The sequence below is a fragment of the Physeter macrocephalus genome, chromosome 4 (assembly GCF_002837175.3).
Source record: "Physeter macrocephalus isolate SW-GA chromosome 4, ASM283717v5, whole genome shotgun sequence".
Lineage (NCBI taxonomy): Eukaryota > Metazoa > Chordata > Mammalia > Artiodactyla > Physeteridae > Physeter > Physeter macrocephalus.
This window is the reverse complement of record NC_041217.1, coordinates 35,033,542-35,049,706: the sequence shown is the minus strand read 5'-3', so window position 1 is coordinate 35,049,706 and position 16,165 is coordinate 35,033,542. Positions and strand designations below refer to the sequence as shown.

The window sequence follows — 16,165 nt, the reverse complement described above, 5'->3', positions numbered from 1 at the left end:
CGGGGCATGAACCCGTGTCCCCTGCGTCGGCAGGCGGACTCTCAACCACAGCGCCACCAGGAAAGCCCCGTGTTTTGTTTTTTTTTTTTTTAACATATTTTCATATTATAAATTCAGAAGGAGAAAGAGAAGACAATTCACTATAAGAAATTTTACTGATTAAATCTTGTGTTGAGAAGCCCTGGATAACTGTCTTCTGGGAGTTATACAGTCTAATCTCTGGTGGGGAGAGAAGAACGAGCTCAGAATGGAGCCTGGAGCAATTAAAAAAACTACAACAGATCATGACTCTAACTATGGGAGAAATAATACTTGGATGAGAACCCTCCAGGTGATTCTCTTTAAATGGTGAACTCCCAGAATCTTAGGTCCCTCCTCTGTGCATGGCAGTCTCCCTCATTCACCTCTCCAGACTCAACATGATTATTGTTTCTCCTCTCCTGGTCCTCCTGCTACCACAGGGGACACTCATCAGGCTCTGGGCTAAAATTGGGAGTTAAGTGATGTACAAAGTCAAGGTCTAGTCAGGAAAATAGAGATGATGCAAGGTATTTCAAACAGAGGGATTTAATACAGGGAATTACATAAGTATCAGAAGGCTGAAAGAGCAAAAAGGGACCCTGAAGTAACCCAGGTATTAGCAACTGTAGAAAGCAGTTACTAAGCCTAGGGCTGGGGAAATAAAAAGGAAGGGGTAAGATCACTGGACTGTGGGAGCTCAGAGAAGAGGCCCCTGGTAGCTGGTGTTCAGATCTCAGAGGGGTGCCCTCTGGCTTATGCTTGAACCTCAGACCAGGGGTGTTATGGCTGATTCTTAGACCTTAAGGGAGTCGAGTGCTGCTGAGTTTGAAAGTATGAGTAGGAGCTGGAGTTTGAAGCCACTGCAGCCTTCTGGTGCTGGAGGAATACTGACAAGAACTGGAAACAGAAAGAAGTCCATTCTTCCCCTCCTCTTCATCCTGCCTTCTACTAGAAATTGCTCAGAACTGAGGAGCAAAACAAGCTTAATGATCAGCCCTGGACCATCCTGGAGAGGAACATAGAAAACCCGGGTTTCACAGTAATAAGCAGACATCTGGACTTGCCACTGGTAGCCTCTAGGCCAGGACTTGGTTGGCGGTAAGGAAAGCCCAGAGAAGGGGCTAGTGGAGCAGTAGATGGGAGGCTCACAACAGCCCAGAACCCTGGCCTCGAGGCCCATTGCATGGTGTGGCTGAGGCTAATTTATATAATCCTTGCTTCCATCCATTGTGATTGGCTCAGAACTGAAGGAAGACCTAATTGTCAAGGAGGTAGAGGGTATGTAATTGGAATAGATGCTAGTTATGGTACACATGTCACCCAGCTATACTGGGAGATGCATGAGAGAAGGCTTAGGGAGCAAAGCCTTGCCTGCCCCACAATTCAGTATTAAGTGAGCAGTGGGTGGGGTGAATAGAAGGAAGAGAGGGGAGGGGAGGGGAGGGAGATGAATGAAAGGGAGAGAGCAGGGCGGGAAGGAAGGAAGGAAGGAAAGAAAGGAGGGAGGGAGGGAAGAAAGGCAGGCAACAGGCAGGCAAATAAAGCCTTGCCCCAGCTCCCAGCTGAAGGGCCGTATAGAGGGAGAATAGAAGTATACAGCCTTTCCTGCCTGGCTCGCCAAGAACTCTCTGCAGAGATTATGATGCCAATAGTAAAGAACTTTGTCTTGATTTCTTCACTTAATAAAGATTCAGAAACTGTGGAACACTGAGCTGCTACAGAAGGCAGAACCTAGTGCCGGCCGTGTTCTTTGGGCAGGGATCCCCACATGGGGGCCCCCTGATTACACAGGGTGACTGCTCCCATCTCAGCAGCTTGTACCCAGGCCTGTCCCTGACTGTGGCCAGCTACCCACTGACTCAGCGCCCTTGACCTCACACTCCCGTTGATGGTTGCAGAACACCCTTCAGGCTGGGCATAGTAATAACCACTCTCACCCCTAAAATTTGTGAGAAAAAAAGCACCAACTTAGTAGAAGAGTGGAAAAAGGACTTGAATTAGAGAGGTCACAGAAAGGTGAAACACAAATGGCTCTGAAACAAATGAAAAGATGCCCAACCTCACTCTTTTTTTTTATTGAGGTGTCATTGACATATAAAATTATATTAGTTTCAGGTGTACAACATAAGGAGTCAGTATTTGTATATCAGCCTCAATAAGAGAAATGCAAATTACAAGCACCAGATTGCACAGATCAAAAAGTTTAACCTCATACCTTCGTCTTGGGGTATAAAGTAGTAACTCCTCTGTAGGGAATGGTTTGGAAATATCTACCAAAACTGACCCAGCAGCAATTCCACTTCTAGGAATTTGTCATTCACATATACTTTCATACATGTGAAATGAAATGTTATACAAAAATATTTATTGTGACATTGTTTGTATTAGCAAAAATTAGAATGGACATAATACCCATCAGAGGGAGTCAGGTAAATAAATTATGGTATATAAAGTCAGAAATTTCCACAGCCATTAAAAATGATGAAGCAGCATTACATGTACTTACATGGAACAATCCCCAATATATAAAACCTTGATAAAATAAGGAAATGAACAGTGTGTGTAGTGTTTGTGTTCAAAATAATACATATTTCAGAATGAAGAGTCAAAAACCATTTTAAATATATATGTGTATGTATGTATTTGTATGTGTGCGTGTATATATGGATATATATGTTTATGCTTCTGTGTGCATAGAATATCTCTGGGAGTAGAAACAAGGAACTGGAAACAGACCTTCTAGGGAGAGGAATTGGGTGGACTGGACATGGGGGTTGGGAGATGGAGATTTACTTTTCCTTGCTTACTCTTCGATACATTTGAATTTTATATTGTGCATTACTCTTTGGTACATTTTAATTTTATATTGTGCGTTACCTGGTCAAAAAATGAACAGATTAAAGTCTGGGGGAAAAAAATCCATTCTAAGTCTTGTTGGATGGACAGTCTTACTGGAGGGCAGGCCTTCTTCCACTGAGGGAGGGTTTATCCAGAGGATGGAAATTACCGGAAGGTATGCGCTTAAGAGAGTGGAATAGCTAGCCATGGCTGGCCCTTCTGGCTCACTCACTGGTGATGGTCAAAATCAAGGCAGTCCACATTTCCTTAGTTCTCTCTGCTCCTGTGTCCTCCACGGCCGGGCTTTCAGTGCTCTGGGTTCTCCTTCTCCAGAATGGAGCTCTTTGAGCACAGAAGCCAGTTCTTCCTATCCAGTTTTACCAGCCTTTGACATTATGTCCAGTGCACGGAAAAATCCTCCACATTGGGAAACACCCTGAGGTCATGACTTATCTTTTTACGTGGAATTCCTGTATCTGTAACTGCAAGTCAGCCTTTCAATCTCTCCAGTATCCCTAGCACTTAACCCAGTGGCCCTGTATGTAGTAGGAGCTCAGTAATGCTGAATGATGAGTCACGAAGATGATTAAGATCAGATCCTTCCCAGCCCTTATGGCAAGAACGGAGCCAAATCTCCCCCAGTGGAACACAGGGCAGCCCCCTAGGGGAGGGAGGTGGAGGCTCTGCAATGAAAGATGCCAACAGCCAAGGTCAGTCCTCCACCCAGGAGTGTCATGGGAGAGGGGCTGTCACAGTTCCATCACCACTTCAAGCTCCGTTGCTGGGACACAAGTTAGGAAGAACTGGATAGATGTGACAGGTCAGATGGCAGGGAAGTCCAGATCCACGCCATAGAGCTGACTCGCGGAGACACTGCCTTGTCCCTTTAGAGGAATCCGAGAAAGCGCATTACGGGCTGGTTCCACGCCCTGAGTTGACCCACACCGAGGCAGCATCTGGGAACTCTGCAAGGAGTCCAGAGTGTAATGTGTGCTCTGAGGTCACAAGCAGAACCACGCCAGAAACTGCGACAACTGAGATCCCTTCCCTGGAGGCTGTCCCTTCCCTGGAGCCCGACAGTTAATCCCATGTAAAGACTACCGGGAAGAGAGTAAACAGTGGGATAAGTTTCCTTGAAGGGTCCCAGCCTCCCGCCGCTCCTGCTGGCTGAGCAGCAAGCCCAGAGGAGGCAGCGGGGAAGGGTGCTCATTCCTTATTAGTGACTTACAGCTAATTACCATTAGTTAATTCCTAACATCCCTGGAGAGATCCAGGCTGCCTTTGCCCTGCTCCTCCTCGGCTCCACTTCAACAGAGCCCTGTCCTGTCTTCTCTGCCCCATAGAAAACTGGTTCGAGGTGTTTGATTCTGAGCAGATGGGCAAGGGAGGAAGAGCGCTTCCCTGTGAGATTGCTGAATGTTTGCTCCCTGCAGAGGTTTGCATGGGATCGGGTACATCCAGGCTGCCCAAGTGAGCAGGGTTGCCAGAAGGGACCCTTGGAAGCGGGGGACAAATCCCGGCTTCTGGCAGTACTGGCCTGTTGTCCCAGACAGACCCACCCTCAGGATCATGGGCTAGAGTCAGTAGCCTGAGAGGAACACAGTGTTCCTTTGGAAGGGGATCTTTAAGGCACAAAAACATCTTTCTCTGTCATCAAAAAAAGTGTCTGAGTCACTTTATATGTCAGGTAAATATCTTCATAAGCACCTCACTAAGAATCTGTCATGTCTTGTGACATTTCAACAGTTTGCGAGAACGCTGCTTCCTGTTCCCAGTCCAGACAGGATGCCCTTTCTCTCCCTGCTCCTGACTGCAGTGGTCTTTGAGTCTCACTTCACTCTTTGTCTGTACCTTTCCTGGGGCAGGGGGAGGGGAAGATGATTTGAGGACTTGAATTTTACAGGGCTGTAATCTCTTTAAGAGTTGGAAGGGGTCATCTGGTTCCATCCCCCATCAGAGGCAGCCATTCTTAACATGAATGCTGACAGGGATGGGAATCCAGGATGGGGAGGCTGTAAATGTTACAGGCTCCTTTTGGTAGTAGCCAAAATCTGCCTCTAACGTCCATCTCTTGGCCCCAGTTCTGTCTTCCGGAGTGACGTAAAACAAGTCTAATTAATTCTCTTTCCACGTGGCCTCGTGGCCTTTTTCCAGGCTAAACTTTAACTTATTAGCATGCCCACCCTGAGGAGCCCTTCTAGACCCTCCTTGAAGTGGCTTCTGTGTGATTGTGTCACTTGTAAAACATGGTGCCTGGAATTGGTCAGCCTTGCTCGAGTCCACACTCACACGTGCGTGCTTTCTCTTACTCTCAGGCTGAACACACATCCCTCTCGCTAGCCCTTGTGTGCCCTGTGGCCTGAGGTGACAGCAGCAGTGACCATGGCTACTGTCCAGAGCCATACTTGCCCCATGCTTGTACATGGCCCCATAGCCTTACCCTCCTGCAGAGGAAAAGCAGCTATGATGTGGGACTGCTCTGTGCCTCTCCGTTCACCCTCAGCAGAGCCTTGGGTCTCCAGTGTGTGTGGGTTTGATGGGAGGGCCCTATAGAGGTTTCTGTGTTTCTTTTCCCTCCCTGGAACAGTGACCTAAGAGCCCTTACCCCCTCCCATGGAAGCGCTTCTCTTTAGCAGAGAAGGGCCCCGGGCTCCTTGAGACTGTGGTTGGCCGTTCCCTGTGCTGCCTTCACCTGGTGCTCAGGACCCACCTAGGTGCTCTGCGCTACTGTGGGATGAGCAGGCTGCTACCCCCGCCTCAAGCTGGCTGGCTGGAGGGGGACATGTGGACGCTGCTGCCAGCAGCACATCCCCAGAGCTTAGACACTCTTCTTACCTCTGTTTCCCACAGCCCTCCTTACACCAGCACCTAGGAAGTGAAGATGCCTTTCCCGAATACCATTTGTAAATGTTGGAGCCACGTTTTTTTCTGAACTCATCTCAGAGCTATTTCGTGCTTCTGTCAAGTGCCTTTTGAAGAAGGCAAGCAGCAGCTCAGATGGTTAAAGTCAGCACTAATGAGACCAAACCTCCGGGCTCAGTACCCTTAGAGAGAAACTACATCCTGGCCACTGACTGCACCCCAGGCACAGCCAGCCTGCCTTTGACCAGGCAGGAGGAGCAGGGAGAGAGAGGGCATGGCCCCTGGATTAAGAGCAGCAGCCACTGAGGATGGTGCATAGACAAGCTCTTTGCTCCGCAGTACCTCCTGCGCTCAATCTGATCCCGTTCCTCAGCGTGGAGATGAACAAAATACACTTTTGCAGACACAGTAAGTGAGAGCGGCGAAGGTGAGAACAAAGGTGGCTCTGACAGGCAGGAACATTTTTTCCTTCTTCTCCCCGAGGGGCAGCTGGAGTGCCTAGCCCGCTGTCGCCTCTAAGAGCTCCGGGGGAGAGATGCTACTGCCACCACCTCCGGGAGCTTGGTTTTATCATTGCGTTCTTTGCTGAGAAATTTAAGTCAAGTAATTTGGAGTCATTTATCTAATAACTGCTTTAGGAAAAGAACGTGTCAGACGGATCTGCTGACATCACCTTTTCAGAGGTTCGCGTGATTTAGGCGTCGCTCTCTTTCTCTTCCTTTCCAGCTCTCCCTGGTGTATTCCTTTAGTGGTGACAGGGAGCAGATGACTGGAGTGGCCTTCCTGCTCCGCCATCCTTTGCTAAAGCCTAGGTGTTCTCAGCCAGTACCTGCCAGGCGCCTCTTCTCCCAGGCGTGTGCACAAGCGTAGATGATGCTTCAGCTGTTCAACTGTGGGCACGTCTGTCCATTGGCTGCATGTCCCATGGGCTGGGAAGATAGAGGCCAGATGTACATACATAGGGTTTCTTGATCAGGGATTTTGCAACAACTGTTATTTTTGATTACCTGTAGTAGGGATTTGGGAGTCTTGTGACTGAGTACACCAAAGTACTCATGTACCCATGTCTGTTTATTCATTGACCATTTTACCATGGATGCCCTGGTCCCAGTGACCTGGGAAGGAAGGAGCCGATTCACAGACTCTCAGACCTATTGCACCTGCAGTCCAGAAGAGGAATCTCCTTGCCGCCTCTGCTGCCTTGCCCTGGATGGGAATGGTCAGAGTATCCTGAGCTTGTTCCAGTGCTGGAGGGCTCCAGCTGCCAGAGTGTTTCTCTGCCTCCAGAGTGTCCCTCCCCCAACAAGCACCCCCTGTGGGGTGTGCACATGTCTCCTCATCCTGCTTCCAAAGGGTAGACTGTTCTATATTTGCAGGTACTTCTTCTCTCTTCTCCAGAGTCTCTGTGATTCCAGATAAACATTGCCAGGTCTGTCAACCCCTCCTCCCGTGACATGGTTCCCAGACCACCACCATCCCATATGTGTACAATTGGATTAGAAAACAAAACAAAAACCGTTAAGCTCAGCCATTTTTATCCTAGTGCAATGTCAACTTACTAGCGTCAGCCCATCATCCCGGCTGGCCCAGGTGTTTGAGAATTTGTCTCTGTCGTCTGCGTTTCCCCAAGCCTTCTGTTACGTGCACGTTTGGAGGTGGAGCTGTAGAGCCAAATCTCAAGGTTAGGTGGAGAGTTGGGGGCCCCGAGCGTGCTCTTAGCCTTTGGGGGCACGTTCTCACAGGCCTCAGATGAAGGCTCAGACTGCTTGTGTGACATGTGTCAAGGCTGCCTGTCTAAACGCTGGGCACACAGTAGGTGCTTCATAAATGCCCAGGTGGGTGAGTGGTTGTCAGGGCCGTGTGACAGGGAGCCTGCCCCACACTGCGCCCCATCCCTTTGTTTGCCGGAAGCCGCTTCCCCGAGCTCATTTGCTAGGCAGTCTCCGCCGTGTTATGTTGCGTGGTCATGAATTAACGATGAACAATAGCCCTAATCAGGCTGTTTAAAAAAAAAACACGTTAAGGAAGAGAAACAACTGGGAAGCGTGGTCCGACTGCGCAGCCTCTGGCCCCAGTGGCCGGAGTTGGGGGCGTGGCAGCAACAGCAGGGACAGTTTTCTCGGAAGCAGGTCCCCCACCTGCCCTGGAGAGAGAAGAAAATATGTGTTTTCTCAGTTCCACCTTCTACTCACGCTGTCAGGGTAAGAAAAAGTGGCTCTGGTTTGTTCTCCGCACTTCCTCAGTTTCACGTGAAATGATTTTGCTTTACGGCAGCGAGTGCCTCCGTAAGCACCAGTCCGCGGGGCTGGTGCTGGGAGGTGGGGAAGGATGAAAACTACAGCACAGCTTGGCTTCCTCAGAATGTGAAATTGACTGTGAACAACGCGAGTTATTAAAGGCATGCTATTTGTGCCTGTTAAAATGTGCACACAGCGCCCAGCAAATGACTCTTGCTCAGGCCCTCTTGCCGAGGGCCGTCAGTCACCCCTTCCTCTCTGTCTCCCTGCTGGATGCCCTGTGCAGGCTCAGCCCATGGCCGGGATCAAATAACTGTGACTCTTACAATTTTAATAAAAGACCATCCAGGCACTGGGAACATGCTCCATAGTGGCCCCAGCCTAAATTAGGCAGCTGCCACCACGAGGGGTGTAAAATGTGCATCCAGACTTTCTTTTCCCAATTATTACAAAGATGGGGAAACTGAGGACCCCAGAGATGGGGTGACCAAGGAGGTTAGTGATGATGACGCCTAAAAATATGAACCTGATGCTTCCCACTTCCTGTTGCCTTAGCAGCACGAGCAGAGGGATGAAACGAGATTTGGAGGCAGAGGATTTAAAGGAGAGGCACCAGGCTGGGAGGTGGGGCTCTGATGTGAGCCTTTCCCCGATGTGCTCCGAGGCCGGTCACGGCTTTGGAGCTGAGGCGGCCGCGCACACTTGGAGCCACACGGTCCTGAGTTCCAAGTGTGACCTGATGACCAGTTGGCTGTCAGACCTCCAGAAAGTTACTCTCCTTCTCTGATCCTTAGCATCCTTTTCTGTGAAGTGGAGCGAATAATACCTCCCTGAGAAGGTGTTTGTGAGGATGTGGAGTGCACCCAGCAAAGCACCTGGCGACCTGTGATGCTCAGTGCTCGTCCATCCCCTCTGCTCGAGAGAGAGCCCAGTCAGTGTGTGAACGACCGGTATAAGCTCTTCCCTCAGCCCTGTGCAGAGTGCCCTAGAACAGGGGTCCCAAAGGGTGACTCTTGGACCAGCAGAATCCTTATCACTGGGGATCGTGGTAGAAATGCAAATCTAAGGCCCACCCAGACATCCTGGATCAGGAGCTCTGGGCGATGGGACCCTGCATTCTAACATGCCCTCCCCGTGATTCTGATGTGGGCTCGTGTTTGAGAACCAGTGCCCTAGAATTTCATGCTTCAGTTTTGAACAAATTAGAACCGCCTAGTTCTTCTTTCTCATGAGAGGGTGTGAAAGAGGCAGCTGAGTGTTTTTTGAAAGAACACCGAGGCCTCCAAACCTGGGTTTGAGGCCCTGGTTTACAAACGACTTGAAGGTAAGAAATGGTTATTCTAACCCTAGAACAGCAAGAGCCTGTTCTTTAGACCTTCTGTCCATATGCCCATGGGTTTGAAAATAGACCCAGCAGTGTACAGGCTTGGAAGCCCGGGCAGCTGTGCTCTTGCTGTGTATCCTTCAATAAGGCAGCCCTTGGACAGGAAAAGGCTCCTGTCCTATAGCTTTATTAAGATGAAAGCTCTAAATTGAGCTGTGAAGGAAGGTCTGCAGGCTCAGAAGCATTTGATGAACGGCTCCACAATATCTCCTGGCTGGGGCTACTAGGGAAAATAAGACTGAAATAAAGCTACCGAGGCCCTTTATCATTTCCCCGCATCAGATCTGAGTATTGTTAAAAATAAAGTGCTGTCAGGAGCAAGCTGTTTTAATGAAGACAGCCTATAAAGTCCTTCTGAATAATTAATGAAATGACAGTAGTGAAGCCGGTGGGGTGGTGCAGAGAGGGCCCTGGTGTTTCTCAGATCCTGAGCCAGCCCCTCTGGGACTAGAGTTTGATGCATGAGCTCGTTCTCCAAGCAAAGAAACACTCAGCCTTCACTGGCCTCAGAGTAGAAAATGCCACCAAGGCAGAGCAATATATATGTGGGATGTGGGGATGGTATTCAAAATATCTAACAAATGGTAAGGCACGGGCACAGACCAGTCAACTCAAAGAGATGGTGGCTAAGTGCTAGAGCAGGTCCTAGAGGCCCCTACAGAACCAGGTGTTACTCCTTTGGATGTTATATATATCAGAGGGCAGGTCCTGAGGGGAGGCTGGGACCATGGCTTTTACTAACTAGTAGGGTAGCGCGTCAGTCTGTTAATGTAAGGTATGGTCTCTCTGATGTGCACCAGCTGGTGTCAGCCCTGAGGGTACTGTCTGAGGCAGTGCTCAGGGTCAGTGAGAGGGAATGTGTTCTTTGGCCCCCAACTCCGTCAGTCACCACATCCTATGTCTCTGTCTTCTGCAGCATCTCCGAGAATCACCTCTTCATTCCATTTCCCTATTGGATATCCTCCGAGCCTGCCCATTCACAAAGGCCCTCTGTAGAGGTTGAAATTCATCAGTCTCACTTTCGTCTTCACCCAGATGGTGATGTGGGCTGTCATATATGCACCTGCATCCCCAGGGATATGGATGGCTATGTTGGTGGCCCTTGATGATCATGATACATCCTTCACATTTGTGTTCTACGCTCCAGCCAAGGCGAGTTTGTCTGGAGAGGTGAGACTTGTTTCCTTTGTAGCCTGATGGCTCTTAGGATAGGAAGCTCCTCTTCTTCCTTTCTTAGAATGGCTGTGAGTTGCTGGGTGACATTGCTGCTTCATGGGGCCAGAAGGTGAGAGTCTATCCGTCCAGCGGTAGGGACCCAAGAGCCAAGCTGAGAGGGTCGAGATGTTCTTCATCATCCCCAAAGATTCCTAGTGCCCCTTGGTAATCTATTTCTCCCTTTGCTCCAGCCCCAGGCAACCACTGACATGCTTTTTGTTACTGTAAATCAGTTTGCATTTTATATAAGTAGAATAATACAGCATGTATTATTTTGTTGGTGGCTTCTTCACTCAGCATAATGTTTTTATTGTGGTAAATTATATATATAACATAAAATTTACCATTTTAAGTCTACAGTTCAGTGGTGTTAAGTACATTCACATTGCTATGCAAGCATCACCACCATCCATGTCTAGATCTTTTTTCCCCTTGCAAAACTGAAACTCTGTACCCATTAAACATTAACTCCCCACTCCTCCCAGCCCCTGGCAACCACCATTGTATTATCTGTCTCTGTGAATTAGACTACTCTAGGTACCTAATATAAGTGAAAATCTTGCAGTATTTGTCCTTTTGTGACTGGCTTATCTCATTTAGCACGACGTCTTCAAAGTTCACCCATGTCGTAGCACGTGTCAGAATTTCCTTTTTTAAGGCTGACTGATATTCTGTTATATATGTAGACCACGTTTTGTGTATCCATCTGTCAGTGGATGCTTGTTGCTTCTACCTTGGGACTGTTGTAAGCAGTGCTGCTGTGAACTTGGGTGTACAAATACCTCCTCTAGTTCTTGCTTTTAATTCTTTTGGGTGTATATGTGGTAATTCTATGTTTGCTTTTTTTGAGGAACCTCCGTACTCTTTTCCACTGTGGCTGCACCATTTTACAACATTACTTTTTAAACAAAATTTTTCATTAGACCTGCTTCTTGTTCTGATTATCCCTTCACTTTCCAGAAAACCAGCTGGACATATCCTTTGACTTCTCATGGCCCTGCATGATAATGGTCTTTTCCTTCAGTGTCCTGAACCTCTGCCTTTCCAGTCCTTTCCTACTGATGTAATTGCTCAGAGAGTGGCTCAGCCTTAATAACCTCAAGTAAAATTACATGGCTCACTTTCTATTAGCTACAGCCATTCCCTTCTGTGTCCTACCTGTCTCTCATTAGCTGTAGTTATTATACAACCCACCAATATCCTATTAACGGTATCATGATACAACCACCTATTAACTCCATATTATACACCTACCTTGGTCCTCTTAATTGACTTTATTGTGCTAAACATCCTGCTTATACGTATTTCACTATATCTGTTAAATAATCTGTCACCCCAGTCCTTTGCAACTGTTGTCTCACTCGCTAGCACACTGTTCTTAATATCTTCCATGCTGCCTCGCCGTTCACCTGTGCAATCTGTTCACCTGTTTGCATCTTGTTAGGTCCAGGTATCAAAAGCCCACCAGGAAGCTGCCCATATCATTGACTCTGGGGGCCTGGCCGTAAATGAACCGAGTGTGCAGGGGGCTTCAGTCCTAAAGTAGGATCTTTTCCTTTGACCAGTACAGTACAGTCCACCAGCCCTTATAAGCCACATTAATGATGTGTGTGTGTGTGTGTGTGTGTGTGTGTATGCATGCGTGGGTTTGAGGATGTGGGGATATGGGAGTTTTCTGGACACACAGGTTTGGAAAGCCTGGTGAGAAGGGACAACGTGGAAGAAGAAAACTTAGTAGGGAAAGGCCAGGGGGAGAGAGGGCCGAAGGATGAGATCCGTGTTCTTTGGCAGGACAGAGCCCTTTCTGATGCCGTCTTTTTTGTTAACGGTTGACAAGCCTGGATGACCCTCCCATTGTGTAGATAGAGAAACTGAGATCCTGCTAGGGTCTCCTAGTAGCATCAGGATTACTGCTGTCCAGCTGCCTCCGTGCATGGCATGCAGTAACACTAGGGAGAATTTTCAGGGCCCAGCTGTGGTCCAGACTGCACATGTATATGCCTTACCTCTGGGCAGGGCTCCTTGCAGTTCTGTGTGCTGGGCAGAAGCTTTCACAGGGATGTCCCTTGACAGCCTCGGGGCCAAGCACAGCTGTGCAATGCCCCAGGCCCAGCTTTGTGTAAATGAAACATCCCCATTCTCCCACTTCTGCAGCCAGCCTCTGGTTTCCGTGTTTACCACACACGTGCTGATGCCTTACCCTAAACACAGCTGAAGTCTGGGTTTGCCTCCTGCACCTGAAGCCCCCTCCCCTCTTCCTGCTCCCTGAGGCTACTGAGGACCAGGTGTTGAAAGGTCCCCTGGCATCTGTGTCTGAGCTACAGGGGTGAGGGATCTGAGGGCGCCTCCAGGCAGGATGGGTCTGTCTTGAAGCTTGAAAAAGTACCTGGCTGTACTGGGCTGAATAGCACCCACAAAATTCATATGTACCTGGAACCTCAGAATGTGACTTCATTTGGAAATAGGGCCTTTGCAGGTCTAATTAGTTAAGGTTCTTGAGAAAAAAAATTATCCTGGATTTAGGGTGGACCCTATATCCAATGACTGGTGGTGTCCTTATTAGAGAAGAGGACACAGGGAAGAAGGCTTCCATAAGCCAAGGAAGGCCTGGGGTCACCAGAAACTGGAAGAGGCAAGGAAGGATCCTCCCCCAGAGCCTTCAGAGAGAGGGGAGCTCTGCCAACACCTTGATTTCAGACTTCTGTCCTCCAAAAGTGTGAGAGAATAAATGAAGCCACTAAGTCTGTGGTAGTTTGTTCCAGCAGGTATAGGAAACTCTTAGCCTGGCTGACTAGCAGACGGGAGGTGAGACTGCAGGGCTGGTCCTAGAGCCAGGCTGTTGGGCCTCCTCTGTTGCCTTTTCTTCTCTTGCCTTCAGGGCCTGGGAAAACACTGTGCCAAGCCAGTCCCAGGAGCAAGTCGAAGACAGGAGTTAGGAGGAAGACCAGGGTTTGCTCTCCCTGTTGTCACTCTAATCTTGGTGCAGAAAGACTTCTGTACCCTCTCAATACCACTATTACGTTACTACCTTTCTTTAGTGCTCCACCGTGGGCCAGGCACTGTGCAGGTCTTTACATCATTTCACACAATTGTTATATCTTAGCTCAGGCTGCCATCACACAATACCATAGACTGGGTGGCTTAAACAACAGACATTTATTTCTCTGGAAGCTGGAAAACCCAAGATCAAAGTTTTGTTGGTTGATGGTTTTGTTCGTGGTGAGGACTCTCTTCCTGACTTGCAGATGGCTGCCTTCTCACTGTGTCCTTATATGGCAGAGAGAGAGAGGAAGGCAGGTCTCTGGTGTCTCTTCTTATAAGGGCACTAATCCCATCGTGAGAGCCCTACCCTCATGACCTCATCTCAACCTATTTACCTCCCAAAGGCCCCACCTCCAAGTACCATCACACTGAGGGTTAGGGCTTCAACATATGAGTTGAGGAGTGAGTACACAATTCAGTCCGTGGCACCTTATAAAGACGCTATTCAGTAAGTTGCTCTATCCCTCCTAGTTTTACATTTGAGATTCGTTAAGTTGCTCAAGGTCACACGGCTGGCAAGTGGCAGAGCCAGGATTTGAACTTGTGTCCAATTCCACTTCAGCAACTGCACACTTAACCACTATGCCATATTGACTGAACCCGTGTCATATTAATAATAGCAACTAATGGTTGACATAGCAAGGAGAGAGCCTGCCAGAGTTATAATAACCCTCAGTGGCTTCCCTCCTCCTACTTCTGTCCCTACCCTGCCCGCCCCTCCCTGTGCAGTAGTCACATCACATGATCCCTGTTCCTTGGATGACCCCATTATGGTCACACGTCAAGTGGTCTCTCTGGTTGCTTGTCCCTGGTTCCTTTCCATCTGACATATTCTTGCTTATCCCACATGGTGCAGTTTAAATGTGCTCTGTACACATCATTACCTAGCACACATTACATGGCTCGTAAATCCCACTGGAGCGTGTTTGTCTTTTCCACACTGAAGTGAGAGCACCTTTGACACAGGACTAAATCTTTCTATTTTGGCATGTGGTACCTTCCACAGCACCTCTGTCTCCCCAAGCCCCCAGTGTTTGAATAAGTGAAACATGTAGAAGACATGGAGATCATTAAGTAACAAGTAGCAGAGAGGGCTGTTACTTTTTTTAAAAAGAAGAAAAAAAATCAGATGTTCTAAGACAAGTACTTGTAGAAGGAACCACTAAAAGCTCTGACTTTTGAAACTGAATGTTTAATGTAGGCTCTCTCTTCTGTGTGCTTGCAGATGGCACTCAATTCAATATAATGGCCAATGTACATTTTTGAGATTTACTATGGGTCTCATGGGTGTTTCATCTTTTTTGATTATTAACTACGTTAGTCTTCTAAATATGTATTCTTTAAAAGCCTGTCCTATTTCTCAATGTAATTTGCATGTGTGATAATGCACCCCCTCATTTTATGCTGACCCATTCCCAGTGAGGACATAGGGATCAACTTGCTGGTGTTCCAGTTAGTGCAGACTTTCCAGGAGGCATGTGTCTCTTAAAGCATAAACGGAGGCCCACGTTGTTTCCTGAGTTGCCTTCTCCAAAGGGGCCAGTTTGGACCGATGGGAGGTCCTGCCCCAGACATTCCTAACCATCCTCTATCTCTGTCCTCCCCCCTGCAGGCTGGCCGTGTGTGACCCTCTCTGTCCTGGGATTCCTGTACTGCTACTCCCATGTGGGCATTGCCTGGGCCCAGACATACTCCATGAACTAACGGCACTGGGCCCTGGTCAGCCCTTTTTGCTGGCTTCCAAGAGAAATAGTGCTTCACCCTGACCTTGCACCTCAAGGTAACCTTCAGGGGACCAGTGCCTGATCTGCTCATCTTTTGTTGAAGTTACCTCACTCCAAGACTGGAAGCTCGAGCTCTCATAACTTTGGGGACTTAGAGATCATCTTCCCAGCCCAATCATTTTCCTGTTGAGTAAGCTGGGGTCCAAAGCAGTAAAATGTCTTGCCTAGCTGCACAGGGTGACATTGTGATCCAGAATCCAGTCCCAAGGGCCCTTTGGGTTCTTTCTCCTTTACCAAGAATGAAATGTAATAGACATTTCTTGACTGAGGTGTAGGAATTCTGATTAGTGATAGGCCTGTCCTCCACTGGGCAGTATTTCTGAAACATGTTGGGTCAGTGGCATTTGAGTGTCCCCTTCCCCATGTCCTGCAGTGTAGTCTGTAGAACCAGCACTGGCTTTAGCTTCACACTGTAGCTCCTCAGCAGGGAGGTGACAAAGCCACAGCTGTGTTTCTAATTACCGGGTCAGAGAAGACTGAATATGTTCTGTGGCATTGCAAGGAGCCAGTACCCAAGGAGAGCTGTATACTTGAGCTGCATCAGGGTGATCTACATTTGGCTGCTTCTTCCCTAGATTTGCAGAGAAGTATAAACATGGCAGTTCCTCTACCTGACAGTTAACTGTTTCCCAATAAAGAAGCAGAATTAGGGCTTCCCTGGTGGCGCAGTGGTTGAGAGTCCGCCTGCCGATGCAGGGGACACGGGTTCGTGCCCCGGTCCGGGAGGATCCCACATGCCGCGGAGCGGCTGGGCCCGTGAGCCATGGCCGCTGAGCCTGCGC

General features: G+C 48.5%; 1 protein-coding gene across 1 annotated transcript in view; it reads left to right on the top strand.

Annotated features, from left to right (window-relative positions):
* Positions 1-16,156, top strand: part of HHAT (hedgehog acyltransferase) — a 364,592-nt gene extending 348,436 nt beyond the window's left edge. Inside the window, exon 15 of the mRNA XM_055084098.1 lies at positions 15,212-16,156. Coding sequence (XP_054940073.1) covers positions 15,212-15,303 — 92 coding nt within the window. The 3' untranslated portion in view covers positions 15,304-16,156. The remainder of the gene's footprint in view (positions 1-15,211) is intronic.
* Positions 16,157-16,165: the final 9 nt, after the last annotated feature.